The sequence below is a fragment of the Podarcis muralis genome, chromosome 3 (assembly GCF_964188315.1).
Source record: "Podarcis muralis chromosome 3, rPodMur119.hap1.1, whole genome shotgun sequence".
NCBI lineage: Eukaryota > Metazoa > Chordata > Lepidosauria > Squamata > Lacertidae > Podarcis > Podarcis muralis.
Window position 1 is genome coordinate 15,713,772 of NC_135657.1, and position 27,600 is coordinate 15,741,371.

At 44.7% G+C, this 27,600-nt stretch overlaps 2 protein-coding genes across 4 annotated transcripts in view; one reads left to right on the top strand and one right to left on the bottom strand.

Moving 5' to 3' along the window:
- FBXO11 (F-box protein 11) overlaps positions 1 to 1,366 on the top strand; it is a 67,800-nt gene extending 66,434 nt beyond the window's left edge. For both annotated transcript variants that reach the window (XM_028725020.2, XM_077926715.1), the window contains exon 23: positions 36 to 1,366. In XM_028725020.2, coding sequence (XP_028580853.1) covers positions 36 to 165 — 130 coding nt within the window. In that variant the 3' untranslated portion in view covers positions 166 to 1,366. The remainder of the gene's footprint in view (positions 1 to 35) is intronic.
- Positions 1,334 to 23,488, bottom strand: MSH6 (mutS homolog 6). Of its 2 annotated transcripts, XM_028725019.2 has the most exons (10): positions 23,229 to 23,488; positions 15,128 to 15,327; positions 14,214 to 14,389; positions 9,737 to 12,278; positions 7,820 to 8,091; positions 6,276 to 6,393; positions 4,760 to 4,849; positions 2,473 to 2,627; positions 2,033 to 2,232; positions 1,334 to 1,495 (listed from the first exon to the last, which is right to left on the bottom strand). In XM_028725019.2, the coding sequence occupies exons 1-10, from the start codon at positions 23,393 to 23,395 to the stop codon at positions 1,420 to 1,422; spliced, it is 3,996 nt and encodes a 1,331-aa protein (XP_028580852.2). In that variant the 5' UTR covers positions 23,396 to 23,488; the 3' UTR covers positions 1,334 to 1,419. The 2 variants fall into 2 exon arrangements, with proteins under 2 accessions (XP_028580852.2, XP_077782840.1); XM_077926714.1 differs by lacking the exons at positions 14,214 to 14,389; positions 15,128 to 15,327; positions 23,229 to 23,488 and adding an exon at positions 9,346 to 9,419 and having other exon boundaries at positions 9,737 to 9,897.
- Positions 23,489 to 27,600: the final 4,112 nt, after the last annotated feature.

Sequence of the window (27,600 nt, forward strand, 5' to 3'; positions counted from 1 at the left end):
CCCCTGCCGGTATTTCAAAGACTTCTCTCTTCCAGGTTTTTCTGCGACTGTGGTGCTGGAACACTCTCCAATCCATGTACATTAGCCGGAGAACCGACCCATGATACAGATACACTATATGACTCTGCTCCTCCTATAGAATCTAATACGCTGCAGCACAACTGAATTACTTTTGAGACAGAAAGGAAGAAAAAAGTCCTGCCATTCTATCGTAACTGTTAATTTTGTTTTTTGAGGAAGTTATACTTGCCCATTTCTGCAGAGGGAGACTTAAAAAAGGATGTGTAAAAGTGGTGACACTATGGAGCTCAACCTACCAAAAAGAAAGTGGCAATATGTTGACTCAGGATAACAGAACTGGGCGTTTCAGCATTACTGTGTAAAACAAAGACTAAGGGACAGATGTGAAGAAAATAAGCTGCATCATTGTACAGATACCAACTTCCAAAAGGCTGGTGTTTCTACAAGTAGCATTGAAACACAGTCCCATTTGCAGTAGTACTATTCTGTAGACTAGCAGCAGTCTTTGTTGCTGCCTTTATGGACATGGGTACCAATTGCTTTTTGTAATATGGTAAAAAAATGTGAGCTAGCACTTCTGCATTTATTTTGATTTTTTTAAAAAAACATTTATTCAGATTGAGATGATTTTAATGCTTTAATCTCATGTAGTTTTTAATTTCAAGCAAATCTTATTGTACTTGAATGTGTCCTGTTTTGTTAGCACATCTAGACTTGCTGTAACTGTACTCATGTCCCAGTATGTACGTTCTTTCTATGAAAGAGAACACTAATCTTAAATTATATCCAGCAATTTTTCTGGTATCCTTTGCAGTTAGAATATCCCTCCTTTTCCCCTCCCCCGCCCCCCCATGGTCTTCACATCACTTTGAGAAACAATGTTTTAATGAGGCTTCCTGGGAGATAATGCACTATTAAAACAAAGTATGCAGGCGACAGTTTGCAGTTAAGAGGTTTTACTATGTTTTAAAGTACACTGTTGTAAGAACATCTCCTCAAAACAACCCTGTATTTACTCTGTTCACAGTTTTATTGAACAGTCTTGGACATTAACTCTTATGAACTGCTGAAAATTGCAATTTCCTCCTCTAATGAAGATGAGACAAAAGTATATAGACAGCCCTATACAGTTTCATAGCTTTTTTTTCCATTTATGTGTATTGGTGACAGTGGGTAATCAACAGCCTGAAAGTGTATGCATGTACCATAACATCTAGACTTAATATATTGTGGAGTATTCAATAACCATTATGTAGAGGGGTAGCTAAGAATTAAAAGGGTTTAATTTCCTAGGAAATACAATGGAAAATGGTCATTTTTAAAAAATAAAGTTTATTAGATCACTGTTGTTTGCATAATGCCTTCAAAAACTGCTGTAGAAACTTATTACAGGTTGTCTCACACAGGAAGCACGGCTAGCTTGTCAAGCTCATCTCTGGCTAGTGGAGCTCCTTCAGCTATCTGGCACTGTTTCCTGGGAAAACACACAATCAACATATGCATGTTTAAAACTAGGGGAAAGACTTTTTACAATAATACCAAGCTTAATGTATTGTTCAGACGCTGCTTACACTTCCGGCTAGGCTCAATACAATGTATAACAGTGCTGTGCAATCACAGCAAGCTACAGTGGTGCCCCGCAAGACGAATGCCTCGCAAGACGGAAAACCCGCTAGACGAAAGGGTTTTCCGTTTTGGAGGTGCTTCGCTAAACGTATTTCCTATGGGCTTGCTTCGCAAGACGAAAATGTCAGTTCCTGCAGGGTCCCCCCCCCCCTTTTCCCAAGCCGCTAAGCAGCTTATCAGCTGATCCGCTAAGCCCGCTAATAGCGCTAATGGGCTTGCTTCACAAGACGAAAAAACCGCAAGACGAAGAGACTCGCGGAACGGATTCTTTTCGTCTTGCGATGCACCACTGTAGTTTAAACCATCTCCTGCAGCAAGCAAGCAAGGTTTAAGGACACTAGCATTGCCCCGCCCTGCAAGGAAAGCACATGGTGAAAAATCTTACCTGAACAATCGTAGTGAGAGGGTGGTTGCCTCAAACTCTTTTGCCTTTTCTTGAGCTTTCTGAATAACTTCTTCGGGAATGTTAGCAAGCCTTGCTGCATTAAAGCCATAGCTTTTAGGGCAAGCACCTTTGATGAATTTGTAGAGAAATGTAATTGTTTCTTGGCTAGGGTCGTCAGTCTCATTTTCCACCATACATGCCTGAAAAGAAAAAAACAGCAGAAAGAAAAGTGGATCAATGGCCCTTGGTTCAAATCCTACCAGCTCATCTAGGCCTTTAATGGTCTACTTTGATTACCAGCAAGTTTCCACTGACCACTAAGTAATGGAACAGTGGGGTTCATTTCATTAGCTGAATGGCTGTGTTGAAGAAAGGGAGTCCCAGCCCGTAAGCCCTCTGCAGGCGAGACCACTTTTGAAGGGAAAGGAAGTGTTACATACCATGTGTCCCAACCGCACAGAAGGGGTGTGAGAATAATCCTCTACTAAAGAATGGTAATGTGTTGAAAACATGGTGCGGCATTTGATGTTCTCTGAAAGTTCTTTGACAACTGCACTAGCAATAGCAGTTCCATCAAAGGTAGCTGTACCTCGACCTGGAATAATAATAATAATAATAATAATAATAATAATAATAATAATAATAATAATAATAATAATTTATTATTTATACCCCGCCCATCTGGCTGAGTTTCCCCAGCCACTCTGGGCGGCTCCTAATCAGTGTTAAAAACAGTACAGCGTTACATATTAAAAACTTCCCTGAACAGGGCTGCCTTAAGATGTCTTCTGAATATCAGGTAATTATTTATCTCTAATAATAATAATAATTTATTTTTCTGGAAAGTAAAGAAAGCTGAGTTTAAAACTCCATGGCATTGCCAGAGCGGCTGAAATACATTTTGAACCTTGCACTAGGCTGGATCTTTCCCCTTCTTTCCCAAAAAACTCCAAACAACTAAGAAACAACCAACAGCATACTGAGAATTTGAACCACTTTTAAAGCAGGATGACTAAGTAGCTCAGCCATCCTGTCTTCACCATCACATGCAGGTGAGACCCTAAACAAGACCCCTTTCATAAAAAGAACAGAACTTCCAAAACTTGAATAATCAGGACCTCTCCCATAATGGGAGGTTTCTTGTGTGATCATTCCATTATATGTATATAAACTGCAGCCATGGCTCAACATTCTGAACTAGAATTGGGCAAAGTTGTTCGGGAAATTCAAACGAGCTTGCTGTGAGATACTTTGTTTAGCAAGCAATGACTTAGTCTAATAAAAATATTCATTCCAAAATCTGTATCAGGACGGTATCCTTCTTAGGCAAATCAGATTGTTACAAAAGCAAGCTTTTGAGTTCTCCAAAACTTTTGATCTGGTTAAAAAAAAATTGAAGGGCCAGGAAAATTTGTAAAAGTATGTTAAGACTCTCATCAGCTGCAATCACAGATGGCTTAAGATAGTGTATGGGAGGAAGTGGCAACATTCAAATAATACCCTTTCTAGTGCACATGAGTAGCATGGGTAAAAAACAACAACTAGGCAAGTTTCTTCAAAATACAGTGGTGCCTCGCAAGACGAAATTAATTCATTCCACGATTTTTTTCGTCTTGCGAAGCACCGTTTTGGAAAAGTTTTGGAAAAGCTTCAAAAATCACCAAAGTCTTCAAAAACCTCAAAAAAGGCTACCACACTGCGTGCTATGAGTTGCTCCTTGAAGTCAAGTCGCAACTGTATTAGCGGTTTTAAGAAAAAGGAAACAAACTTGCAAGACGTTTCCGTCTTGCGAAGCAAGCCCATAGGGAAATTCGTCTTGCGAAGCAACTCAAAAAACCAAAAACCCTTTCGTCTTGCGAGTTTTCCGTCTTGTGAGGTACCACTGTAAAACCACTATGACAGCCAGAGAATCTCAAGCAAACTAGAAGGCCTTGAATAAAATGGTCTTTGCCTGCTACTGAAAAAGATCCTTTCGATTCGAAATGAAGGGTGGCACAACACACACTGTTCCCAGCCATCCACACATCAAATGAGATTATCGGGCAGACTGGTTTGAGCATCTCTCGCATGATGCTAAATGGGATTGTCAAGATCCTGGGGTGGAAGCAGGATGTCTGTATTTGTGCACTTTAGTTTGCTTAAGCAAAGCCACTGTGACCAACCCAGGCACATTCAGCTGCCTTGGAAACCAGAACGAAAAGAATCTTGGGTCCAATTAAAAACAAGATTCGTGTGGGCAAGAACTTCCCATATGGTGTTGCCAGCATCCAGTGCCTTGTTTAAATTGGGCTCTTGGCAGTTTCATATGCCCTGTTAGCACACCTAGCATCTATAGCCAGTGGCGTAGCGGGGGGGGGGGGGGCAGCCGCACCGGGCGCAACATCTGGAGGTTAGGGTTAGGGGGCGCAAATCCACGGGTTAGGGGGTGCAAATTACTTGCCTTGCCCCGGGTGCTGACAACCCACGCTACGCCACTGTCTATAGCCCAGGCAGGAGCTGTGCTGGCACGATAGCTGCAGGCAATAGTTGCTGAGGGCTTGCTTTAAACGGCACTGGTACATACAAGGTCACGCAACCAAGCTCTTGCTCTGCAACACAGTGCAGTGCCACAGACTGAGTACAGGCAGCTGTAGCCTGCCAATCGGGCTGTTAACTTGACATACCTGTAAGTGGGCAAAAAACAAGTCTTTTAAAAAAGAGACTGATATTGCAAAAGTTGTTACATACCTAGTTCATCCATAAGAACGAGAGAGTGCTCTGTTGCATGTCGTAGTATGCTGGAAGTCTCACTCAGCTCAACAAAGAATGTACTTTCCCCTGGTGGAGGGAAAAAACATCCTGGTCACTGCAGGTTTCTAAATCACGCAAGGGGCCTCCACGGAAGTGTGGAGCAGGAGTGGTGATGAGAGCAGAGGCAGGAAGAACTACATGCATTTTGGCAGCAGCTAAACGTGCGGCATCACAGTCTGTCAATTTGTATATTCTTGCATTTATACCCCACCTTTTCGTCGTGAAACCGAGATGCCATGCATGTGATTCCCAGGAAGGATCCGTTTCAGATACTGACCAGGTCTGCTTAACTTCCAGTGAGGTGGTGGACTCATGCCTTCAGACCAGGCCCAAGATGACTCGGGGAGCTTTCAACAGGGTGGAGACTTGAACCTGGGGTTCCCATATCTAAACTAAGCTTTCAAGCCATTGCACCATCTTGTGCAATGTCTACTCAGGAGCAAGCCCCACTGAATTTCAAATCAAATCAAATCAAACCTTTATTGCATTAGCATACAGCCATAGCAAAATAAGAATTTAATCTGGGTTTACTCCTAAATAACTGCACAGGATTGCAGCCTTAAAAACCTAACTTCAACTCTGAGAGGAAGTCTGTGAAGTGGCCCACTTGAGCTCCGCCCAGTTCATTCAGCAATATGAAAACGATGCTTTTGCCTCAGTGGAAGCTGCTTTTGGTAGTTGAGCCCTTCAAATGTTCCTTCATGGAGCAGTTCCTTTCCCACCCCAGTTAAGGAACCTTTGGCATGTCCCTCACTGATGCCCCTGCTGCCTTAACCCAGAACTAGTGTTTTGGGTAGGAACCAAGTGATTCTTTCGCAGGCCAGCTTCAGGACCTGCTGGCACAACCCCCCGTCCCGGGCTTCTTCTCTGCTGCTTTCCCTCAGGGCACGTGGGTCTTAAGGGGCTACAGGGGAGGGAGGGGTCAGAGCTGCCAGGTTTCTTAGGCTACTGATGGTCCCTTCAAGAACTGGTGGTCATGGGCTCCTTGGTCTGGACTTCCTCACTTCCTCAGGGTACATCTGTCTTAAGTAAGTATGGATAGGCAGGAGAGAGGAGAGTCTAGAGGCCAGACCATTCCCACCCTCCCTTGGTATTTCTAGCGCTTGTCACCATATAACCATTTTCATATACAGTGGTACCTCAGGTTAAGAACTTAATTCGTTCTGGAGGTCCGTTCTTAACCTGAAACTGTTCTTAACCTGAGGTACCACTTTAGCTAATGGGGCCTCCCGCTGCCGCCACGCAATTTCTGTTCTCATCCTGAAGCAAATTTCTTAACCCGAGGTACAATTTCTGGGTTAGTGGAGTCTGTAACCTGAAGCATCTGTAACCCGAGGTACCACTGTACACGTATTTTGAGGTGGGCACACCCTTCTCCTTTACAAAAAGTTCCGTGTCGCCTGTTTTGCTTTAGCAATTTTTTCTCGGAAACCCCAAAACTGACAGAACTCACCTGACATAATTCTATCTGAAGCCCCTAGTCTGGTGAATATTCTGTCGACAGGAGTAAGCCTGCAAGACTCGGCAGGTACAAAGCATCCCAACTGGGCCATGATCACCACGAGGCCAGTCTGCAAAGCAATGAAACCAACAGGCATTAGAGAACTTGCTTCACGTGCTTGTCCTGCTGCTAAGGAAGATATGCTTCAGTTCATTACCTCCTCCAATGCTATTTCCACCAAAATGAAGTTGTCTGCCTTTGGACTGCCCAGTACAAATTGACACCTTCAAACCCCCATCTATTCCCACAAATAAGAGTTGGCAAAAGAGCATGCCACACCAACCCGATGTTTAATACTGAATTATTCCATCTTATTTTAGAGTTTCTACACCGCTTGACAGAGCCCTAATGGATATCAGTCAGCAGGGATTTAAACATACTTAAGCACCCCAATGCTGCTGTGGAAATGGAAATCAGTTGAACAGATAATGGAATTCTGGAAAAACTAAATTTTGGAAATACAATTGTACCTTGGATCCCAAGCGCCTTGGTACTCATACGTTTTGGCTCCCAAACACCGCAATCCCGGAAGTGAGTGTTCCGGTTTGCAAACGTTCTTTGGAACCCAAACGTCCGACGGAGCTTCCGCAGCCTCCAGTCGGAAGCCAAGCTTTGGTTTCCGAACGATTTGGAAGTCGAACCGACTCCCGGAAAGGATTCCGTTCGACTTCTGAGGTACCACTGTATGTTCGACTGGTTCCCTTGGTTTTAGAGAGGAAAGACAGGAAGCATTTGTGCTGTTTTGCCATCTTGGTTACAAACGCTTCCTACTTGTGCTCTCACAATGCTCCGTTATGATCCGATCCTCATTCTGTAAGAGCAAACATTTAGGCAAGGAGTAGCCTTCCAGCCAACAGCTCTTGTGACTGGGCAATCTAGGGTATTAAAAACACTGAACGTATGGAAAGTGCACCTCTTTCCCCCCTCCCCAACAGAATCCTGCTGTTCTACATACTATCCACTTCCACATCAAACAGGTGATGAAAGAAAACTGAACAAAGTACAATTGCCTAATTATTTCAATAGTAGGATCTAGGTAAGCAGGAACGTTACTAACATTGGGTTTAGCCTCGTTTTAAATGAATGCTACTTTGCTAAAAGCATTTGGACGATTTGTCCTGCGCATGTTATTTTCCTACAGGAATTCATATGTATTTATACATGTCAATGTATTTATACAGTACATGTCTGAGTCCCAAAGTCCAGCTAGCCCAACTTCCTACCTGACCCAACTTTCAGCCCCTCTCCAGTCTTCTCACACAATCCAGATTGCAATGGGAACTTTATAGATAGATAGATAGATAGATAGATATTTATATTTGTAAACCGCCCTATACCTAGCCTGCATGTTGCAAATGACAGAAAAGAACATGCACCGATTGGGGGAAGAAACCCCTTAACCAATCCCAATGGGGTAGTTAGCCTGTAAAGATAAGGAAAAAAGAGGGGAATTACACAGATAAACCATGCTTCCAAGTGTCTTCTTCTATGATCACCTGTCTCAGGAGTGTGGACTTTCCTCCCATGTTTGGACCAGTCACTAGAACACAGCAAGTCCTGCTCTCCGGATTTGCCTTTTCATCCTGTACACCTATGAGGATATCGTTAGGGATGAAGTCATCGTCCGAAGAGGTTTTTGTAATGCAGGGGTGGCGGGAATGCTTCAGCTCCACAAAGGGCAGCGTGTTGCTCTCCGGAAGCACAATTACAGGTCGGCACAAGGGTCCATCACATCCCTGGCTATAGTGTGCAAAGCACATTAGGACATCTATTGGGGTGGGGGAAGAGGAAATCCCAGTCAGTTTTCCCGTTTCCTGTATTCCTTCTTCAGAGCACTGGGCTATATCACAGGTGACTAAAGTACAGTGGTACCTCTGGTTATGTACTTAATTTGTTCCGGAGGTCCGTTCTTAACCTGAAACTGTTCTTAACCTCAAGCACCACTTTAGCTAATGGACCCTCCCGCTGCTGCTGCACCGCCGCTGCGCGATTTCTGTTCTCATCCTGAAGCAAAGTTCTTAACCCGAGGTACTATTTCTGTAACCTGAAGCGTCTGTAACCCGAGGTACCACTGTATCAGTTACTTCAAAGTACTTCAGTCACAAAACTTTCACTATCTTCTCCACCAAACAAGAAGCTTTTATGCACTACGTACTGCTAACATTCAACACAGAAATTTCAATTAACGCGCAATTATTAGGAAAGTATAAATAATATGGAAGTCTGAAATTTGTTTAATTTTAAAATATTTGAGGGATAGTTTCCATTAATTAGATTAGACTGAAACTATACAAAAAAGAGCAGAAGGTGATGGCAATCTTAAACAGAAAGCCTGGGAATACCCTATTTTTCCATGTTTAAGACAAGGTTTTTTCCAGGATTGTGGCAGTCCCTCCTGCTGTTGTCCCTTTCCTCCCACTGCAGGCTGCACGCTGGTGACTGGCTTGCATCCTGAAGCCCCACCAGCACGACCACTGGAGTAAGAGCACCCTTTCCTTCCCCCCTCCTCCTGAAACCGCCACCTTTCTTGGCTTGGCTTCCATTGCCACCCATCTATTTTAGGGTTTTGTTTTCTTAATTTGGGGTTCAAAAAAAGTAGGGGTCATCTTGTACAAGGAAAAATATGGTACTTTCAGTTTTGAATATATCTCTTTGCTGAGCTCTCAGCTTCTCTAGAACTCAGGCTGACTCCTTACCTATAGATTTAGATTGCGAGTACTCTTGCTTAAAGCAGGCTTGCTCTGAAAAACTATACCACATCATCTTTTGTGGGACACAGCCCACCTCATAAGATACGACAGAGGACGCCAGTGTGGCACCCACAGGTACCAGCGTACCCAACTAGCATCTCCTCCTATGGCACTCACTGAAGCTCTCAGTATATATTCCCCCCCCAAAATGCACAAGAGGCTGTTTGCTTTTCCTGCTCAGTTCCTGTCTGCCCTGGCTCAGTCTCTCCTTTACTGAAAATGCCTCCTTAGACATGCACACATTTCATTGGATGCCAGGACAGGACACACACCCTTCTCATCAGTCTGAAGAGATATGAGGTGCATAGAGTTTCTCCCCGAGCAAGTGCAGCGACGGCTGTTGCAACTGTAATAATAATCACACAGGTTACAAGATTATGCATCACTTTGCTCATCACTGCACGGAGCTATCAACTGCCTTTGCTAAGAGTCACTCCTTGCGCAAGAAGCAGGGAAACAATCCTTTTCTGTATACTAACATTTAGCCCCCACCCCCGGCTAATAGTCCTAATATACACAGTGGCACTCCACACTGGTTTCTTTGCAAGGGATTAGCTGGCAATATTCCGTATTACAGAACCCCAGCTCTTTCAAGCTGCCCAGATGCTAACGAATTAATAGTACACTTTCAACTTGAATATACTATGGTAGAAGTCTTCGTACCTAGAACTGCGATGCATTCCACTGCCGTGTGCCAGTCTTCACTGCTTTTATCAAAGTTGTAGAATAACCTCTTCATACAGTCTTTCTGTGCCGTATCCCTCCGTTCTTCAGCGTTGATGATCTCGTTCAGCATTTTCTCCAGGTCTTTAGTCCAGTAGCGCTTAAAGCCCTTTCTGGTAGATTTCAACACATAATCGTCAGGCAGGTTCGCAGGCACCGAACCCTCCGCAATCTCCATCTGGTAGCGGTTCTTGCCTGCTCCCCAATACATCACAGCTTTAATGCCAAGCCGTTTGCGCTGCTTTTCCAAATACTGACGCAGGCCTTCCTCAATGCTGCTTATATCCTCTAGCGCTTTATCATATTGAGCGTCAAACCCAGTTTTTGGGTTAACCACACCAGTCTTTCGTGCAACGTTATGATCGAAAGCTGCATCCCACCTTTCAAGCTCTGCTTTAATGTCTGGGAAGCGGCCTTCTGGATTCTTAGATTTGACCATCGCTATCTGCCTTAGTGTTTTGGATGTAAAACCATCAGCAATATCTTCCAAAATTGAGATAATTTCCATAATTATTTTAAAACCTTCCAGGGCGGACAAAAAGTCTACAATTTTTTTCTTGCTGTATCTGGCCTCCTCATATAAAATAGCCCTGTTGCCAGGGTGGTCCTGGTTCTTAAGGGATGACCCAATACTGTGAATTTTGCTTAAAAGCCTTTCAAGGTCTGGGAGTTTCCTTAAAAGGTCACGGATTTCTGACATTTTGGCAGCTTCAGCTAGGAGGTCTTCAACGGCATCCAGGCGGTTATTGATGGTGGAAGGATTACACAACGGTGCACAGAGCCACTGTTTCAGGAGTCTCCTTCCAAAGGGCGTACAACAAGTGTCAATATTTTCCAGCAATGTGCCTTCTTCTGACCCAGTGGTTGCATTCTGCAGAATTTCTAGGTTTGTCAGGGTGACCCCATCCAACACCATCCTCTGGCTTGTTTTCGCAAACAGGCTGCTTGAGTTTTGTTCTTTTGCAATATCAACATCCACAGGAATGTATTCTTCAAATTTCCCCATTGATAAGAGTTCCTCGTCAATAATGCATTTTTTAAGGTAGAAGACACAGCAGCCAAGAGCCGAGAGCGCAAGCTCAGCGTTTTCCCCAGGGGTAAGTCCCAGGGAGTCAGTTTCCGCAGTCATAGCTTTGATTACTGGCGGCAGGATGGGCTCACTGCTTGGATTTTCTTTGTCCCCGAAGTAGCCTTTTTCAATCAATGTTTTTAGTGTTTTGGATGCATCCCAGAACTGAGACCCAGCAACCAAACCTTCTTGCGCAGTAGAGGGGAGTAAGCCTTTGAATATCTTCTGTGTTTCTGCAGAGGGGTTCCCTCGCTCAAAAAGTATCTGCACAGGAATATGATGAGCCAAGAGAGTTCTAAACCTTGAGCAATGGCGGTCATCCGAGAACTGACCCAGGTAGAACTTCCCCACTGTCGTGTCAACAAAGCATACTCCATAGGTACGCTGAAGGCCAGCAGAATCGTCAACTTTTTCTTTCACGCAGAGGAGGTATTTGTTGTGGCTGTCCAAATCGTCACTATCTAGAATACCATAGGTCTGTGTCCCCTTGGAAATAACCCTGCATATTTCTCGGCGCACAACTCTGTCGTATTTGGTCGGGTGGGCCAAGGCTCTACAGCGTGCTTCCATCATCTCAGGAGTCTCAATCTGCTCAACACGAACCACTTTGTAACCTTTCTGGACTAATATAGTGCAGTATCTGTCAAATGCTATCTCTGGGAAACCAGAGTGAGCAAAAGTGCCTTTCATGAACGACAGGCCCATCTTGTTAACACCAATAACAGCATCCATGTGGAAGAGCTCATAGAATTTCCCAACTTTATAGAAAAGCACGCTATCAAAATTCTGGCTCTTCATCTCCCACCACTTCCGCATTAACGGAGTGCAGTTTCTAAGGTAGTCCTCTGGCACAAACAGAGTATTTGGGTCATAATCTGGATCATTTTGCCGTCTCCTACGAGCATCTTTCCTTTTACCATCCTGGAGCCAGTCAATTTTATCATGTTCCCATGAGGTCGGATTGCCATCTGCTCCTGCTCCTCCTCCTGCTCCTGCTCCTCCTCCGTTAATGCTTGGCTGAAAATCAAAGCATTCAGGAGCTGCAAAAGATGATAACTTATACTTTATCTCAGCAGAAAGATTTGTTTCTCTGCTGGGCGTTACAGACACATTATTCTGGGGAGGTTTAGATATCTTTTCCAGCACTGGTTTAGGGGAGACTTTAATGGGACGCTTTACTTTCTTTCCTGGGTCAGCCTCCGATTCAGAAGCATCACTGTCACCAACTCCAACGCTATTTTCATCACTGCTAGCTTCATCAGGTTTAAACTCCATGTCTGAATACTCGCGTTCACTGTCGGAATCCATGATCTTTCTCTTTTTGGATTTCTCAGCATGTTGCTTTCTTGCAATTTGCCTTTTTCTACGTTTCACTTCCTCAGATGTGCCAAAATCATCACCCTCATCACTCACCTGCCAAAGACAAAAAAGAAGTGGTATAAAAAATCGGATGCTTTAAAGACAGGCTAATGCTACAACTTTGACAAGGCAAGCTTTCTGATGGGGGACCCAACAATTTGGCTGCTGTCTTCTTCTCGTTGTTGTTTTAAATTAAGCAGCAGGTGAGGTTGTCGGGCCACGTTATCATGCAGATATGAGATTTCAACTTCTCCATCATGACCAGTGAACAATGGGGATGTGATCTCCCTCTGCTCATCGGATTTGTGATAGGTGAGTGAGAGGTTTCAACCTCTCCTCTTGGACTAGCGCAACAATGGGTATGCAATTAGGAGTTCTATGGCAGAGCAGTAGATAGGCTCAATTGCATCAAATGCTGGAATAAGTTGTCTCCAATACTTCCGTTTTGTTCAAGCCTACACACAGTTCTTCAGCAGTCAGGTATCAGTTCTAAAGATCCTGAAAGAGGAGGGCAACCAAGAGGTTTCTTTTTCAATTGTGAAGGAAAGCCCCTACAGGCAACTCCCAATTTATGTTCTGCTCTGAGGCGACCTGAAAGTCATCCATTTCAGCAAATTAAACATGCACTTGCATAGCCTTGAATTAAGTGACAAGCATAAAGGATGGGGTGTGTTCTCCTCCAAGCTTTCCTTACAGAGTACCATGCTCTACCCCGGGAAAGTTGGCTCATAACCACAGAAGAAAGTGCTGCTGTGAATAGATGTGTGTCATTCTGAACTTATTCTGTGGTTTATTACTGTACATTATAGCATCAGTAAGAAGGGTGACATAACTTAAAATTTAACACGAGATTTCCCACATTGAGCCTTGCTTGACCCAGGTACCAGCCTTATCAAAAGCATGCCCTGAAAGGCATTCAGACAACATCCTGAACTCCTCACACTTTGCATGAAGGTTAACACATGCAAATTTCCCAAGTACAGCCTACTGACGCCCTGGATGGAGACAATTACTATAATGTTATTATAACTTAAACACAGAGAACGCACCAAGATAACTAGTTCAGTCACAGCCCACTAAGATGAGTCTTTCAAACTCTTAATCTGCAACATGGGGGAAGTGAGAAATGGGTAGGAACTCTCAATGAAAGGCAACTGAAACAATAGGAATTGTCCAGCTGAAAAGTCCCCTCCCTTTCTCCACAAAGAAAAGGGTATAAAGGAACCCCAAAATCTGTAGGCAGTGGCTCTCCTAGCTCCAAGGATCTTCATTCTGTGCAGGTATTCTCCCCACCTCCTCCATTTCTTAACTTACTATTAGTGTGAGTCTTGCTAGCATAATGGTCACGCTCACTTCTGCAGGCTTTTGAGAATAGGCAGGGATTCTTACACTCTTTAGATCAAGGTGTGTGTGTATGGTAGGATTTGCTACCTGCCTGAACTGTAATTTTACTGTCTGAAACAGCATTTATGTATTCTGTCATATGATAAACCAAGCTTTGTTTTTTTAATGTGTTCCTCAAGAATCTGAATGTAAAGCTATTTGTTTGCCTCTAAAAATTACTGGGCCGCCCGTCTGGCAATTAAGAGATTGTTATGCTGTGAACCACCCTGAGATCTATGAGTATAGCACAGATTACTACTACTACTAACAATAGTAGTAGTAGTAGTAGTAGTAGTAATGATCGCCAGCCCAGAACAAAAAGTATTGGGTGTTTGGAGTTTTATTTAGGCAGGAACAGAGGCAAACACATATTCAAAAATGGACATGTTATAATTCTACCAAAAGATCCCAAACCTCTAGTTAGTGTGTGTACAGATACATGTGAGTGTGGACATGCATGTGAGTTCAGACACATACTTGTTACAGGTCCAAAACAATAAAGAGAAAGGCAACTATCTACATATACAGAACTGTCCTACAAATCATAAGCACCCTCTCTTCCCGTTTTTCTAATTGCTTCTGGAAACAAGAATTATAAAGAGTGACCTCCATCTCCTCATCGTCTTCTTCCTCGCTTTCTGAAGGTTTGTCACACACTGCCAGCTCAAGTCGCTCACTCTTCTCTTTTTTCAAAGCAGCATCTGCCAATTCCATTGCTCTTCTAATTTCAGGTCTTGAACTGTAGAACATGCCTCCCCTACTGGTATCTCTCCCAGAAGAACCTGTAATATAAAAAGGAATCAGTCAGAGAATAGATTTTGGCAAAAACACGCTCATGGTCTCTCCTAGTTTTTGATTATCTAACATGCAGAAACCTTACAGTAACAATCCTAAATTAAAGATTCTGCATTTAATCCCATATCTCTTCAGAACTATTATTTAGAACTGCCACTACTTCAATTACTATGTATGTTAAATTGCATGACTTTTTAAATCAGTCCACATAAACTACTACTAATCTGCTGTTAGAATACAGGGGGCAGCGGGAAGGGGAAAAATTGATGTAACTCGCACAGTCAGAATCCCACCATGATTATTTTGATGCAAAATAGCATATCAAATGTTGGGGCTGAATAAAGAACCATCTTTGGCACTCTATAGTTCCCTCTGCAACGAATGCTGCTCACTCAATACGGGTGGGGCTTTTGCCAAGAGTGGCATAGGGCTGCAAGTTGCCTACAATAACAGGACAGGTGTGTGTTAGGTGAAATAGAACAGCCTTAATCCCTTGTACTGCCAAGTCAAGTCAAAGTGAAGAGCTGCATCCTACTCAAATGAAGGTGAAAGGGCATCTTAGCCGAACAGTGCTTCCAAGCCTCTCAGTATGTGGTCAATTTACAGAGGGATGCAGCATTGCTTATAATATCTATGTGACCTGCATTTAATTTCACCCCCCCCCCCATTTATTTATATATAGTATATTCTGTTATCACCTATTACATTCAGTTATCAACTCTTACCTGTATATGGTCGGATATATCTAATGCTAACCCAACCCCTTGATGGGTCGTCGTCAAAGAACTGTACATGGATGCGAGAGGATCTTCCTCTGCCTCTGAAAAGTGATCCTTCTGTTGGATGCTTGTACACAAGGCATGGCCACCAAGGGTAACCTTCGAGTTTGGCCCAAACCAGATCACCGGGTGAAAATTCACAGTCACTGCAAGACCAAAAAGAAAGAAAGAAAGAAAGAAGAAAAGGATAGCCTTTATAACAGATCTTTTACTGATAATCTATGAAGTCAAAAGACTACATTGGTTACAGACACAATTCTCTTAGAATTTAGCTCATACTTTACCCAAGGATACTCAAGTTTTCATTTAATTTTTAAAAGTAGAATCCCCACCTCCAAATATAAAGCATTATGTTTTTCGCTGACTGTCAAGGCCTGTTCCCCAAACCTGGGACAATTAAGAAACATAGCTTGGAATTATAAAAGAGGATAAAGAATAATAAGACTACGAATCCTAACACTGTTAGGATAGGTATTACAAGATCCAGTTCGCAGCACAGCTGGTATGATCTTAAAAGATATGAAGATGGAATGGATGGTAAAAGAATGATGCATGATACTGTATGTCTGAAGTTTTGCCCGTGTTTTCCCCCCTGTAAAGCTTGTTGGCTCTGGATGTAAGCAGAAGTCCTACTGATTGGGAGGAAGAGGATGAGGGAGTTTCCCCCAACACAATAGCTTTGCCTTAATAAACAGAGTCTTGAACCTAAATCAGTGTCGGAAGTCGAACTGTCTTCCGAAATGGATTATGTTCGAAAACTGAGGTTCCACTGTACTGCAAATGCAGAGCTACTCGTTCTGTTTCTTAAACAGCTCCTGCGGGTTCTGCACCGCAGTGTTAGCACAACTCCACAACCATCTCGCCCCACAAGGCGGCAGCAGGAACACTCCAGCTGCTGCCACATTTTCCTCCTCCTGTTCTCCTTCCTGCCTCTCCCATTTCTGTCAACACTGTGGCGGCAAGCTGTCTCCCAAACTGGTCTAAAGAAGGTGGACCCCCTCTACATGATTGGGTGGGGAAGCAAAGCCTCGCTTCTCTCACTGCCACCCCACGGCTCCTGAGGGAGGCCTGCCAGGTGGTCTAAGGAAATGTAAGAGAAAAGTCTGTCATACCTACTATGGAAGGCATTTCTAGATCCCATGAAAGCTGCTGCCAGATTGGGATTTAGGTTTGGTGCCACCTGGTGGTTAATAAGCAACATTGCAAGTTTGAAAAATAATAAAGAATTGAAACAAGAAGCTGCCATCTTAGCTCCTCCCTGCTCCTTCTTCAGTTTTTAAATAACAAGCCAAAAAGAGAGATTCAATACAAGTATCGCATGGGAGATGGCTTTCAATGGGAAAGGCTGCCCTTAAAAATTCACGGAGACTCTCTGGTAGAAAAAATATGGAGTAACTATTGGAAAAATGGTAAGTATAACAGACTTTTTTCTTGGAGGGGTCTGATGAGACTGACGGCGGTAAGTATTTGCGGATAGTGTCCAGCACCCATCTGTCGGATATGGTCTGCTGCCAACTATGGGTGTATCGCGGCAGCTTTCCTCCCACTGGAATAGCAACAATGCCGAGAGAGATGTGGTTTGTTCTGTTGAGTGCTGCAGGAATAGGACTGTTGATTTTCTTTCAACCCATCGCACTGCCTGTTCCAGGAGGCTGGGAGGATTGAAAATCCCTGCCTCTGAAGGACCTTGAGCTTCGATAAGTGTGGCGAAAGATTTGTCATCTCTTTTTTCTTGTCAATAGACTCAACTAGGTTGTCCTTTAAAGCCTCTTCGCCAAAGAGCTTACCCCCTACAAAAGGTTCAGAGGCCAAGTTGTTGCAAGACAGCACATCAGCCTCCCGGTGCGTTGAAAATCTTTGACAAGGACATGTGAGACCGGTTCAGGTCTTGAGGAGTACTGCCCATGCAAGGGCCACTTTTGCAAATGACTGGGCTGTGGCAGAGGCTCTGATCGCTAGCACTTAAGGCTGCGTCAAGGTCTTCAGAAGAAACAGAGTGCCTGGGTAAAGACTGAGAACCCCTGCATGAAGCTTGTGCTCTAGATCAGTGTTCCCCAACCTTGGGTCTCCAGCTGTTTTTGGACTACAACTCCCATCATCCCTCGCTAGCAAGACCAGTGGTCAAGGATGATGGGAATTGTAGTCCGAAAACAGCTGGAGACCCAAGGTTGGGGAACACTGCTCTAGATTACCTCCTGGAGATGGAGGGAGAAGCAGGGGAAGCAGATACCGTTGATGAAGAACATTTGGCGATTGAGAGGTAGCTGAGGGCCAAATTACTTCCTCAGCCAGATCTACTAGTAGAGCTTCCTTTAGGAGGTGCAGTATATGGACGAAATTCAGGATTAATGCTGTATTCTGAAACAGAGACTGATTCTGCTGTTGAGTAATGAGGTCAAAACATTTCATTCATGCTAGGGTGAGCTGCATGAATATGTTTGCTCTGAGAGGTTTCAAAGGGATGCAGAAATTCCTCTTGAGCTCAGCTGAGGAAGATCTTGCCATCTGCTTCACCAGGGAGAGATTCCATTTTCCTCCTCTCTGCGCTTCCTTACTTAGCCAAAGCAGAGCCCCCTGCTGACCTTCCATTGAACCATCCTCCATAGTTAGAAGAATGCAAGAAGAAGGGGGGTCCACCCTCCCATTAAAAAATCTGGCTCTGAGATGTTCTGAATAGCAACCGGGCAAGAGTCTGGAAAGCTGGGAAGATCTACCATATCAGTTGAAAGTGACAAGTGCTGCCCCTCAGAGGACTGGAACTAAATCTTGAATAGAAGCAGAGTTTGCTGTAAAATTTTCTATTGTCTTTACAGGCTGTGATTTTGCTGCTGCAACTCACTGCAGGCGGGTGTAGATTTCTCCTGTGCCTTTCTACTTAAGTGTAGACAATGCAGCTCTCTGAATTATAGCAGGTCGTTAATCACTAACAAAAAATGCAGGGCAGCTCTCTAACACCCACCCACCCACCCCTAGACTGGTTTTGAAAGGCTTTAGCTTCACTGAGGAAGAAGTCGGAGGGGGAGGGGAAATCTGGAGGCTACTATGGCTGAAATCAGCAGAGTCAAGGACAATGCAGTCTCTAAAGAGGCTGTAGATAAGGAAGGCAGCCAACAACTGAAGAGACTTCGAAAAATGAGTGGAAAAACACCAGAGCCGGGAAGGAAGAGAACTAATGATGAGGCTAAACACAGAGAGAAATTCAACTAGAGGTAGAAGAGACAAAGAAATCTGAAAGGAGAACACCAAGAGTCTCAGGAAGAAACGATTGCTTTCTGCAAGGCAAAGTAAAAAACTGAAGGAAGGAGCAGGGAAGAGCTAAGACGGTAGCCTCCTGTTTCAATTATTTTATTTTTTGCAAGCTTGTGATGTTGCCTTTTGACTGCCAGGCAGCCCCAAACCTAAATCCCAATCTGGCCACAGCCTTTACGCAGTCTCCAGAATAGTTGAGACTACGTGTACTTGGATGCATTAAAAATAGGTTCAACTTGAAGTCAAAACTTTATGTTATATATATTTATGTGGTGTGAATGTTTAAGTTTCGTTGGTTGTAAATTTATTGCCGTTATCTAATTTTTAATTTCTTTTTATTGCTGCATATTGTTTTTGTTTTTTCTGTTTTGTTGTTGTTGTTCTGATGTATCAATAAAATCTATTTTTTTAAAAATAGTACTTGCTGAGTGAGAAAAAAGAAAAAGTTGCCGATGTGAGACTTGTAGAAGTCAGTTGGCCCATAACCTGTTCAGATTTGGGCTCACTATCTGTTGATATGACCCATTTCGGCCATTGTGGTCAGCAGAGTATGCAGAGCTCCAGTAATCTTCCAGCAGAACATTCAGTTTTCCTGCTTCACAGTAGTGAGCCTTTTCCAGACTTCCCATTAAGAAAACTCCTTGCCCGCTCAGTTCCGTTTAGAATAGAAAGTTTAATGTCTCATAGCACAAGACAAGCATTAACACATTAGCTATTTTAACCCTTAATAGATGCTGCTACATCATGAACTAATCTACTGTAATACAGGTTTCTTTTCCTGGCCTTAGAAGTAAACCTTGTAAAAATACAAGTATACAGAAAGATCCACTAGCACTTCACCATGCTAGCTCACCATGCTATCCTGAACCTGCAGCTTCACCGCTAATATCTTACACTGAGCAAATACCTCACTCTCCTTGATGTTAAAAATCATCAATAAATACTCTGTCAGCTAATACAGAGGGGGAGTACAGACCCTCATGCCTGCATGTGGCAACTGATTCCATAGGAATCTAAAGCGCCTTTAACCACTGAAGCAGCAGCCTGGTACGTAAAAGGTAGTCTTCGCCACAGGTTAACAGGAAGAATGTCAGGCAGGGCCTGTTCTGCCCTCAGGATGCTTTAACCAGGTCTGGATTATCAAACAGACCAGGCATGTCCAGCCAGTCAATCACTCAACAACTCTGGTCCATCATTCCAAAAAAAAAAAAAAAAAAGTCAACAACTCTGGGTAGATCACTGTTCGTTTTTTTATACTGGGAGTAGATCGCAGTGTCTTGGGAGTTGGACGTGCCTGAAATAGACTTGAGTCCTGCTCTAGGGCCCATGGTTTTCATAATACATTGCTGGTGCAGTTTATTATAGGCCTGTGATTTTCATAGCACGGTGCTAGTTTTGATTACCAGTGTCACTAGGAGATTGAAGCACCTTCCCTTTTGTATTTCTAACTTGTTGGAAACAGTTCACACATTACACCAAATTGTAATGTGAGAATCATGCCGCCAAGATGACAAGCAGCAGTCATGATCCTTTGCTCAGGTACCCTACCCTATTATGCAGGGCAGAGAGAAGGGTTTGGGGAACTTTTAGTTTCATTTCTTTTAAAGTCAGCTTGCCCCCTCCAAGTGTCCCTATTTTCCAGGGACAGTCCTGGATTTACAGAAGCCATCCCGGTTTCTGATTTGATCCCAGAATGTCTTGCCTTTCCTTAGGATAGCCCTATTTTCATCAGCGAAATGTTGGAGGGTATGGAGTTATGTGACCCCCGGAGCCAAGCCAACCTTTAGAAGACATCTGAAGGCAGCTCTGTATAGGGAACTTTTTTAAGGTTTAATATTTTAATATGTTTTTAATATATGTTGGAAGCTGCCCAGAGTGGCTGGGGCAACCCAGTCAGATGTATGGTGTATAAATAATGGTATTATTGTTACTTTTATTAAATAGGACATCCCTATTTTCACTGGAGAAATGTTGCAGGGTATGCCATCAACTGGACCAAGGGCTCATGGGTTTTTTTCCTCGTGCCCACCTTGAAGGCTTCCCACAGGCATCTGATCAGGCACTGTAAGAACAGGATACTGGATTAGATTGGCCATCACCCTGATTCAGTAGGTGTCTCTTATGTTCTTAGACAGAATTTACATTTGAGCAAACATACAGCAGTCACGAAATTAAAAGACACCTGCTTCTTGTGAGAAAAGCAATGACAAACCTAGACAGCATCTGAAAAAGCAGAGACATCACCTTGCCGACAAAGGTCGGTATAGTTAAAGCTATGGTTTTCCCAGTAGTGATGTATGGAAGTGAGAGCTGGACCATAAAGAAGGCTGATTGCCGAAGAATTGATGCTTTCGAATTATGCTGCTGGAGGAGAAAGTCCCATGGACTGCAAGAAGATCAAACCTATCCATTCTGAAGGAAATCAGCCCTGAGTGCTTACTGGAAGGACAGATCCTGAAGCTGAGGCTCCAGTACTTTGGCCACCTCATGAGAAGGGAAGACTCCCTGGAAACGACCCTGATGTTGGGAAAAATTGAGGGCACAAGGAGAAGGGGATGACAGAGGATCAGATGGTTGGACAGAGTTCTCGAAGCTACCAACATGGGTTTGACCAAACTGCGGGAGGCAGTGGAAGACAGGAGTGCCTGGCGTGCTCTGGTCCATGGGGTCACGAAGAGTCGGACACGACTAAACAACAACAAAACATACATAAATTGCAGTTCTGCATGCTTATCTATGCAGCTGGGCCTGAAAAAACAAACTGCACTGAATTCAAGGGCACTTGCCCTCAAGCAAGCATGCATTCATTCATCCATTCAGACAATGATCCTGCACCTAGATCCTATGCACATTCATTCCATTTTACTTGGTAAGATGCCACAAAACACACACACACCCTACCGCCACCAAGCAATTTAAGTGATGTCTTCACGTTATGTGGAAAGCAGAAAGTCATGTCTGCAAGTGAGGCCTTTTCCTGAGACACAACCAGCTACACTTTCTTATTTTAACACTCACTAGCGATAGAGAATTTTTAAAAGGGGTTTGCGGACACCAAAAGAAGGCCAAATAGATATGGGCTTTGAGTGAAGTTCGGTCTTTACTGTTAAAAAGTGTATGCAAGAATTACCTTCATGAAAAATCAGTGAAGGACTGATGGGAAGTTTTGCTTCTGCACATGACTCTGGCAAATCGCTCTAAGCTGAAGCATTCCTTCCTCACCCACCCTAGAATGTTTATTCACATTGAGTTCATGAAACATCATACCCTGACTTGTTCTTGATGCATGGTTGGCCACATCTACGGAGTGTGGTGGTTGTGCTCTTTTGGGTTTTGTTGTGTCAATCATTAGTGGTGGTTTAATGGGGAGGTTTTCATATCTGTCCAATTCTGTGCTCCCTTTCCCAACCTTTAATCTATTGATGATTAATGTTTATATGCAACCCTTGCATTGTATTTGTGTTAACCAATTAGCAACAAGCACATATGTGGCAATGCTGTAATATTCAATAAAAGGGACTCCCCGAGACATGCTCGGGAGATGCCTCCCATATGACACTTGCCATTCGTCTGTCGTTTATTTCAACCCAACAAAGGACTGCAATGTGGTATAAGTGGACAGTTTTGTTGTACATTCTATCTCAGTCACAACCCGTTGCAGCAAGTGGTAAATCTAGCCAACCAGGAATCTTTAAACTCCTCTTGTATAGCCCAAACTTAATGTATGCTTAAGTATAGATATTTTTCAGCACTCCTTCACATTAACTTGGGAATGATGCAGCAACAAAACTCCCTAGTCCATTTGTAAAGCGAAGCAGGATCCAGTGTGCACAGGGGATCACATGTTGAGGTTCCTTCATTGCAGGGGGTTATCAGGCGTCCTCAACCTGTGGCCCTCCAGATGTTTTGGCCTACAACTCCCAGGATCCCTAGCTAACAGGACCAGTGGTCAGGGATGATGGGAAATGTAGTCCAAAACATCTGGAGGGCCGAAGGTTGGGGGTGCCTGGACTAGATAATCCTCAGGGGTCCCTGCCAGCTCTACGACCTTATTCAACAGCTGCCCTCCACGGTTCCTTCCGTTCTGGATTCAGTGATTTACGATTCCGTGAAACCGTGGCACAGGGCAGATTCCCAACCCGGCATTCCTTGAAGTGTGCCAAAGCACTGGGCTATACCGTGTGCTGCTATATGAAAAGGGGAAGGAAACACAAATTGGGGGGGGGGGGGAGAGAGAGAGAACACAAAAGGCCACCAACCCATTTATACCAAGCTGCAAAATCGGGGAGCTTTAAGCAGTTTCGGGGAGCTTTCTCCTCCATCTGGAGGGCCACCGATTCGGAAAGATCTGAGAGGCGGAGGAGGAGGATGCCAGATGCCACCAGCTACCCTTCCAGCATCACGGCGCAGCCTGCCGCTTCTGCTCGGAAGAGCGGGGCGCCTCCCGCCACGCGGAGATGCCCCAGGAGCCCGCGCGGCCTCCTGAAGAGGGGCCTCCCCGCGAACCTGCCCTTTTCCCGCGCTGCCTCTCCCCGCCTCACCTGAGGCCCGTCCCTCCACCTCACCTGCGCGCCTCGCCAACCCACCCTCCGCTATCGCGCGCGCCATCCCTTTCTCTCTCTCTCTCTCTTTCTCCCTCAGGGTCTACCCGGCCTGAGAAGCCGCCGCTTTCGGGCCTAGTATGCGAGAGAGAGAGGCCCGCCGCCGCCGCCGCCTCATGGAGACGGCGCCTGCGCGCTCCACGCTCTTGGCCCGCCAACCGCCGCCGCCTTTTCGTTTCCTCAGCGCGGGGGCTTACCAGTCCGTGGGGGGCGCCCTGGTCCTCCCTCGGATGCCCGACCCTCTGGGCGACAGCATGCGCCCGCCCTCGGGCTCGGCATCGCTGTGGGGGCTGCAGCCGCCGTCGCCGTCGCGCTTGGCCTCCGACATGGGGAAGAAGCTGAGGAGGGAGCTTTGGCGGGACATGGCGGCGGCGCCGCCGGAGGAGGAGGAGCAAGAGAGGAGCGCGGCGACGCGAAAGGGACGCCCCTTTTCTCTCGGCTCTCGCTCGCTCGTCCCTCCGGCCGGCGAAGCAGCGCGCCAAACGCCCGTCCCCGCCCAGCGAGGGTCCTGCGGCCTATGAGCGCCGAGCCCGCCCGCCTCCTGCTGCCTGAGGGGGGGAAGGCGGTGGATAAAATGGCCTCTGGGACCAGGCCATTGTAACGCTCGCCCCGTGGTGGCGCCTGGTTGCTATGTCTTTATCTGGACCAGGGTGTATAAAATATACATTAAAATACAAGATAAAAACACGAAACCCCAACAGTAACAAAGCAATGACACCCCCCTCCTCCCACGAACACGTTTAAAAGGATGTCAAATCAGCCCAAGGCCTGGTTGAAGAGGAACGTTTTTTGTCTGGCTGCCTAAAAGACGGGAAATCGATCCTCGTGATGTGCTCAGCTCACACATGTTGCTATTTGTTTCAACTCGGAAGCGATTTACGGCCTGATTAAACTCGGGCCTTTAATTGTTGGGGTTTGCGTTGGGAGGAAAGGTCTTTTTAATAATAATAATAATAATAATAATAATAATAATAATAATAATAATAATAATAATAATATATATATTTATACCCCGCACATCTGGCTGGACTTCCCCAGCCACTCTGGGCGGCTTCCAACAAAATATTAAAATACAGTAATGCATCAAACATTAACAGCTTCCCTAAACAGGGCTTCCTTCAGATGCCTTCTAAAAGTCTGGTAGTTGTTTTTCTCTTTGACATCTGATGGGAAGGCGTTCCACAGGGCGGGTGCCACTACCGAGAAGGCCCTCTGCCTGGTTCCCTGTAACCTCACTTCTTGCAGTGAGGGAACCGCCAGAAGGCTCTCGGAACTGGACCTCAGTATCCGGGCAGAATGATGGGGGAGGAGACGCTCCTTCAGATATACTAGACCGAGGCCGTTTAGGGCTTTAAAGGTCAGAGACTCCTTCGGGTAGTGATAAAGCGGGATATCAAATTCAAACTCTTCTTCTTCTTCTTCTTCAGCACCAACACTTTGAATTGTGCTCGGAAACGTACTGGGAGCCAATGTAGGTCTTTCAAGACCGGTGTTATATGGTCTCGGCGGCCGCCCCCAGTCACCAGTCTAGCTGCCGCATTCTGGATTAATTGTAGTTTCCGGGTCACCTTCAAAGGTAGCCCCACGTAGAGCGCATTGCAGTAGTCCAAGCGGGAGATAACCAGAGCATGCACCACTCTGGCGAGACAGTCTGCAGGCAGATAGGGTCTCAGCCTACGTACCAGATGGAGCTGGTAAACAGCTGCCCTGGATACAGATTTGACCTGTGCCTCCATGGACAGCTGTGAGTCCAAAATGACTCCCAGGCTGTGCACCTGGTCCTTCAGGGGCACTGTTACCCCATTCAGGACCAGGGAATCCTCCACACCTGCCCTCCTCCTGTCCCCCAAAAACAGTACTTCTGTCTTGTCAGGATTCAACCTCAATCTGTTAGCCGCCATCCATCCTCCAACCGCCTCCAGACACTCACACAGGACCTTGTGACCTAAGAAAATTTCAATTTCCAGATCTCCGTTCATGGGTTTTTTGGAGGGTGGGATGGGTGTACAATTTATTATGTCCTCTTTATTTTGCAGGGGTGAAATTAGGCTTTATTTCACCCGAGCCAGTTTGGCACTTAAAACACACATATTTGCGTACACACACAGGCTGCGAGCTTCAATGGTGCAAAAAACCCACAAACTGGCTAGCCCCCCCTCCCCCCGTAGCTGCAGCTCTGGATTTTGTACCATGTTCTGAAACCAGGACATCTCAAAAGGCAAAATGAATGAAAATGGTGTTCATCTGGATTCTGTGTCACATGCCACTGAAAAATAATAATAGTTCAGTCATACTGTAGCCTTATGAGGCTTTGCCCTCGGGTGGGAAAAATATTGCGCCCGGGAAAGGGAGATGGGAGTCAACAGACACTCAAGGAATAGTTTCGGAGAAAAAGCTTTATTTCTACCATCCATGAACTGGTAGAAGGAGCAAGTGTGATAACTCACAAAACAAGCACGGGTTCACAGTCATTTGCACAGAGCATATATTCCCTCCCCTTTCTCCTCCCTCAGGAGTCCTGCGTTTCTCTGAGCATGAACAGAAAGCTCCTGTCTTGGGACTCTTCCTAGGAAAGGGGGTAGAGAAGCCTTGCGTTCCAAGATTTGTTCAAGATGTGTTACAACCAAATGAGATAAAAGTCAGTTCTCAGGCTTGCTTTGAACAGAGTTTACTCATTAGTCTTTTGAAGCCTTCTCGTACTGATAAAAGAATAACATTTTGCCTATGTACCAGCATCTTGTGAGAATCCACAGAAAAGCTGTAGCTGTAGATTTTTAGAAGACAGAAAAGGAATTTTGGACAGTTTTGAGGCCTGGTGTGATTATTGAGTGGGGGGGTGACTTCGGGCCTAGGTGGGGTCACCTGTCCTCACCTCCTTCAATACCTTGGGTTACAGCCGCTTCAGGTTGCATTTTTTTGGGTTGTGGACCGCCAAAACCCGGAAGTACCGGAACGGGTTACTTCCGGGTTTCGGTGGTTGCACATGCGCAGAAGCGCTAAATCACGCTTTGCACATGCACAGAAGCGCCGAATTGCAACCCACGCAGATGTGCTGCTGTGGCTTGCGGACACTGCGGGTTGCAAATTTGCATCCCACACGTATCACGTTCGCAACCTGAGCATCCACTGTATTGGAGCATTGTACTGCATGACCCATGGGGTTCCCTCCTGGCCTGCAGTTCTGTGATTTTAAAATATTTATATTCCAGGCAAAGCCTGTCCTCTAAACATCTTTCAGAGCATGAGGAAGACCCCGGAGAGAGGCTTCCTGGTCTTTGTTCTTGAGGTTATTAATTTTACACAGGTGCAACTCACTAGATGAACAAAACTCTTGAAATAAAAATTATCTAGTTCAAAAATATGGCCCAAAAGCTTTACTTGCAGCACTTAACTTCAAACAACTTTAAAAAAGCAAAGTTGCATTCATTTAGTTGCATATTTCTTACACGGGTCCCAACAAAAACAAGAAATAACTAGCATTTTTAGTGAAAAGCAGAGCTCCATCTCTTTCCCTTTGCAACTTCTTTAGCCTCAGGCCATGTAGCTGGAGATAAACACATCCATTCTCTTCAGTAGTATAGAACAAAAAGAGCACTGCACCAAACATAGATGCCTGCAAATTGACATATGCATACACCTGAAATATAATTCCTGTCATGTGACCAAGGAGCTGATTATCTTGTGACTAAGCCTACAGAGGTATAGCCCCAGCTCAGTTCCATTAATGATTGACCAAGTAGGCTTTATTCCAACTCCATGGAAATTTCCAACCATGCTTTACAGTATACAGTACAGACATATCTCCCATTTCAATGTACAGTAAGCATTATTAAAATTTCTTGCATAGTGCACTAACACTAAATTATAACTGGCTGCGAATTAGGAAAATTCAAGTTGCTGGAGCTGGTGTGCACAGCCCTGTGCAGTTTGGGACCAGGAGATATATATATATATATATATATATATAGTTTATTATATTTTTATACTGCCCAAAGTTCTCAGGGTGGTTCACAGCATAAAAATGCAAGATAAAAACACAAAAACACAAACAAAAACAGAACAATAACCCTACCCCACCCCGCCTCCTTCCACAAACATGTTTAAAAGGAAAAAAAATTCCTTCCAGTAGCACCTTAAAGACCAACTAAGTTAGTTCTTGGTATGAGCTTTCGTGTGCATGCATACTTCTTCAGATACAGTGAAACAGAAGTGTATCTGAAGAAGTGTGCATGCACACGAAAGCTCATACCAAGAACTAACTTAGTTGGTCTTTAAGGTGCTACTGGAAGGAATTTTTTTTTGTTTTGACTATGGCAGACCAACACGGCTACCTATCTGTAAATGTTTAAAAGGATATATGATGTCAATCGGCCAAAGGCCTGGTTGAAGAGGAACGTTTTTGCCTGATGCCTAAAATACTAAAAATATTGTCTCATGATATGCTCAACTCATAGAACTGGGCCTTTAGTGCAGTGGGAACTACGGTACCCTTGGGAACTCTCTTCCAGTGAGAGAGCCAGTGTGGTGTAGTGGTTTAGAGCGGTAGTCTCGTAATCTGGTGAACCAGGT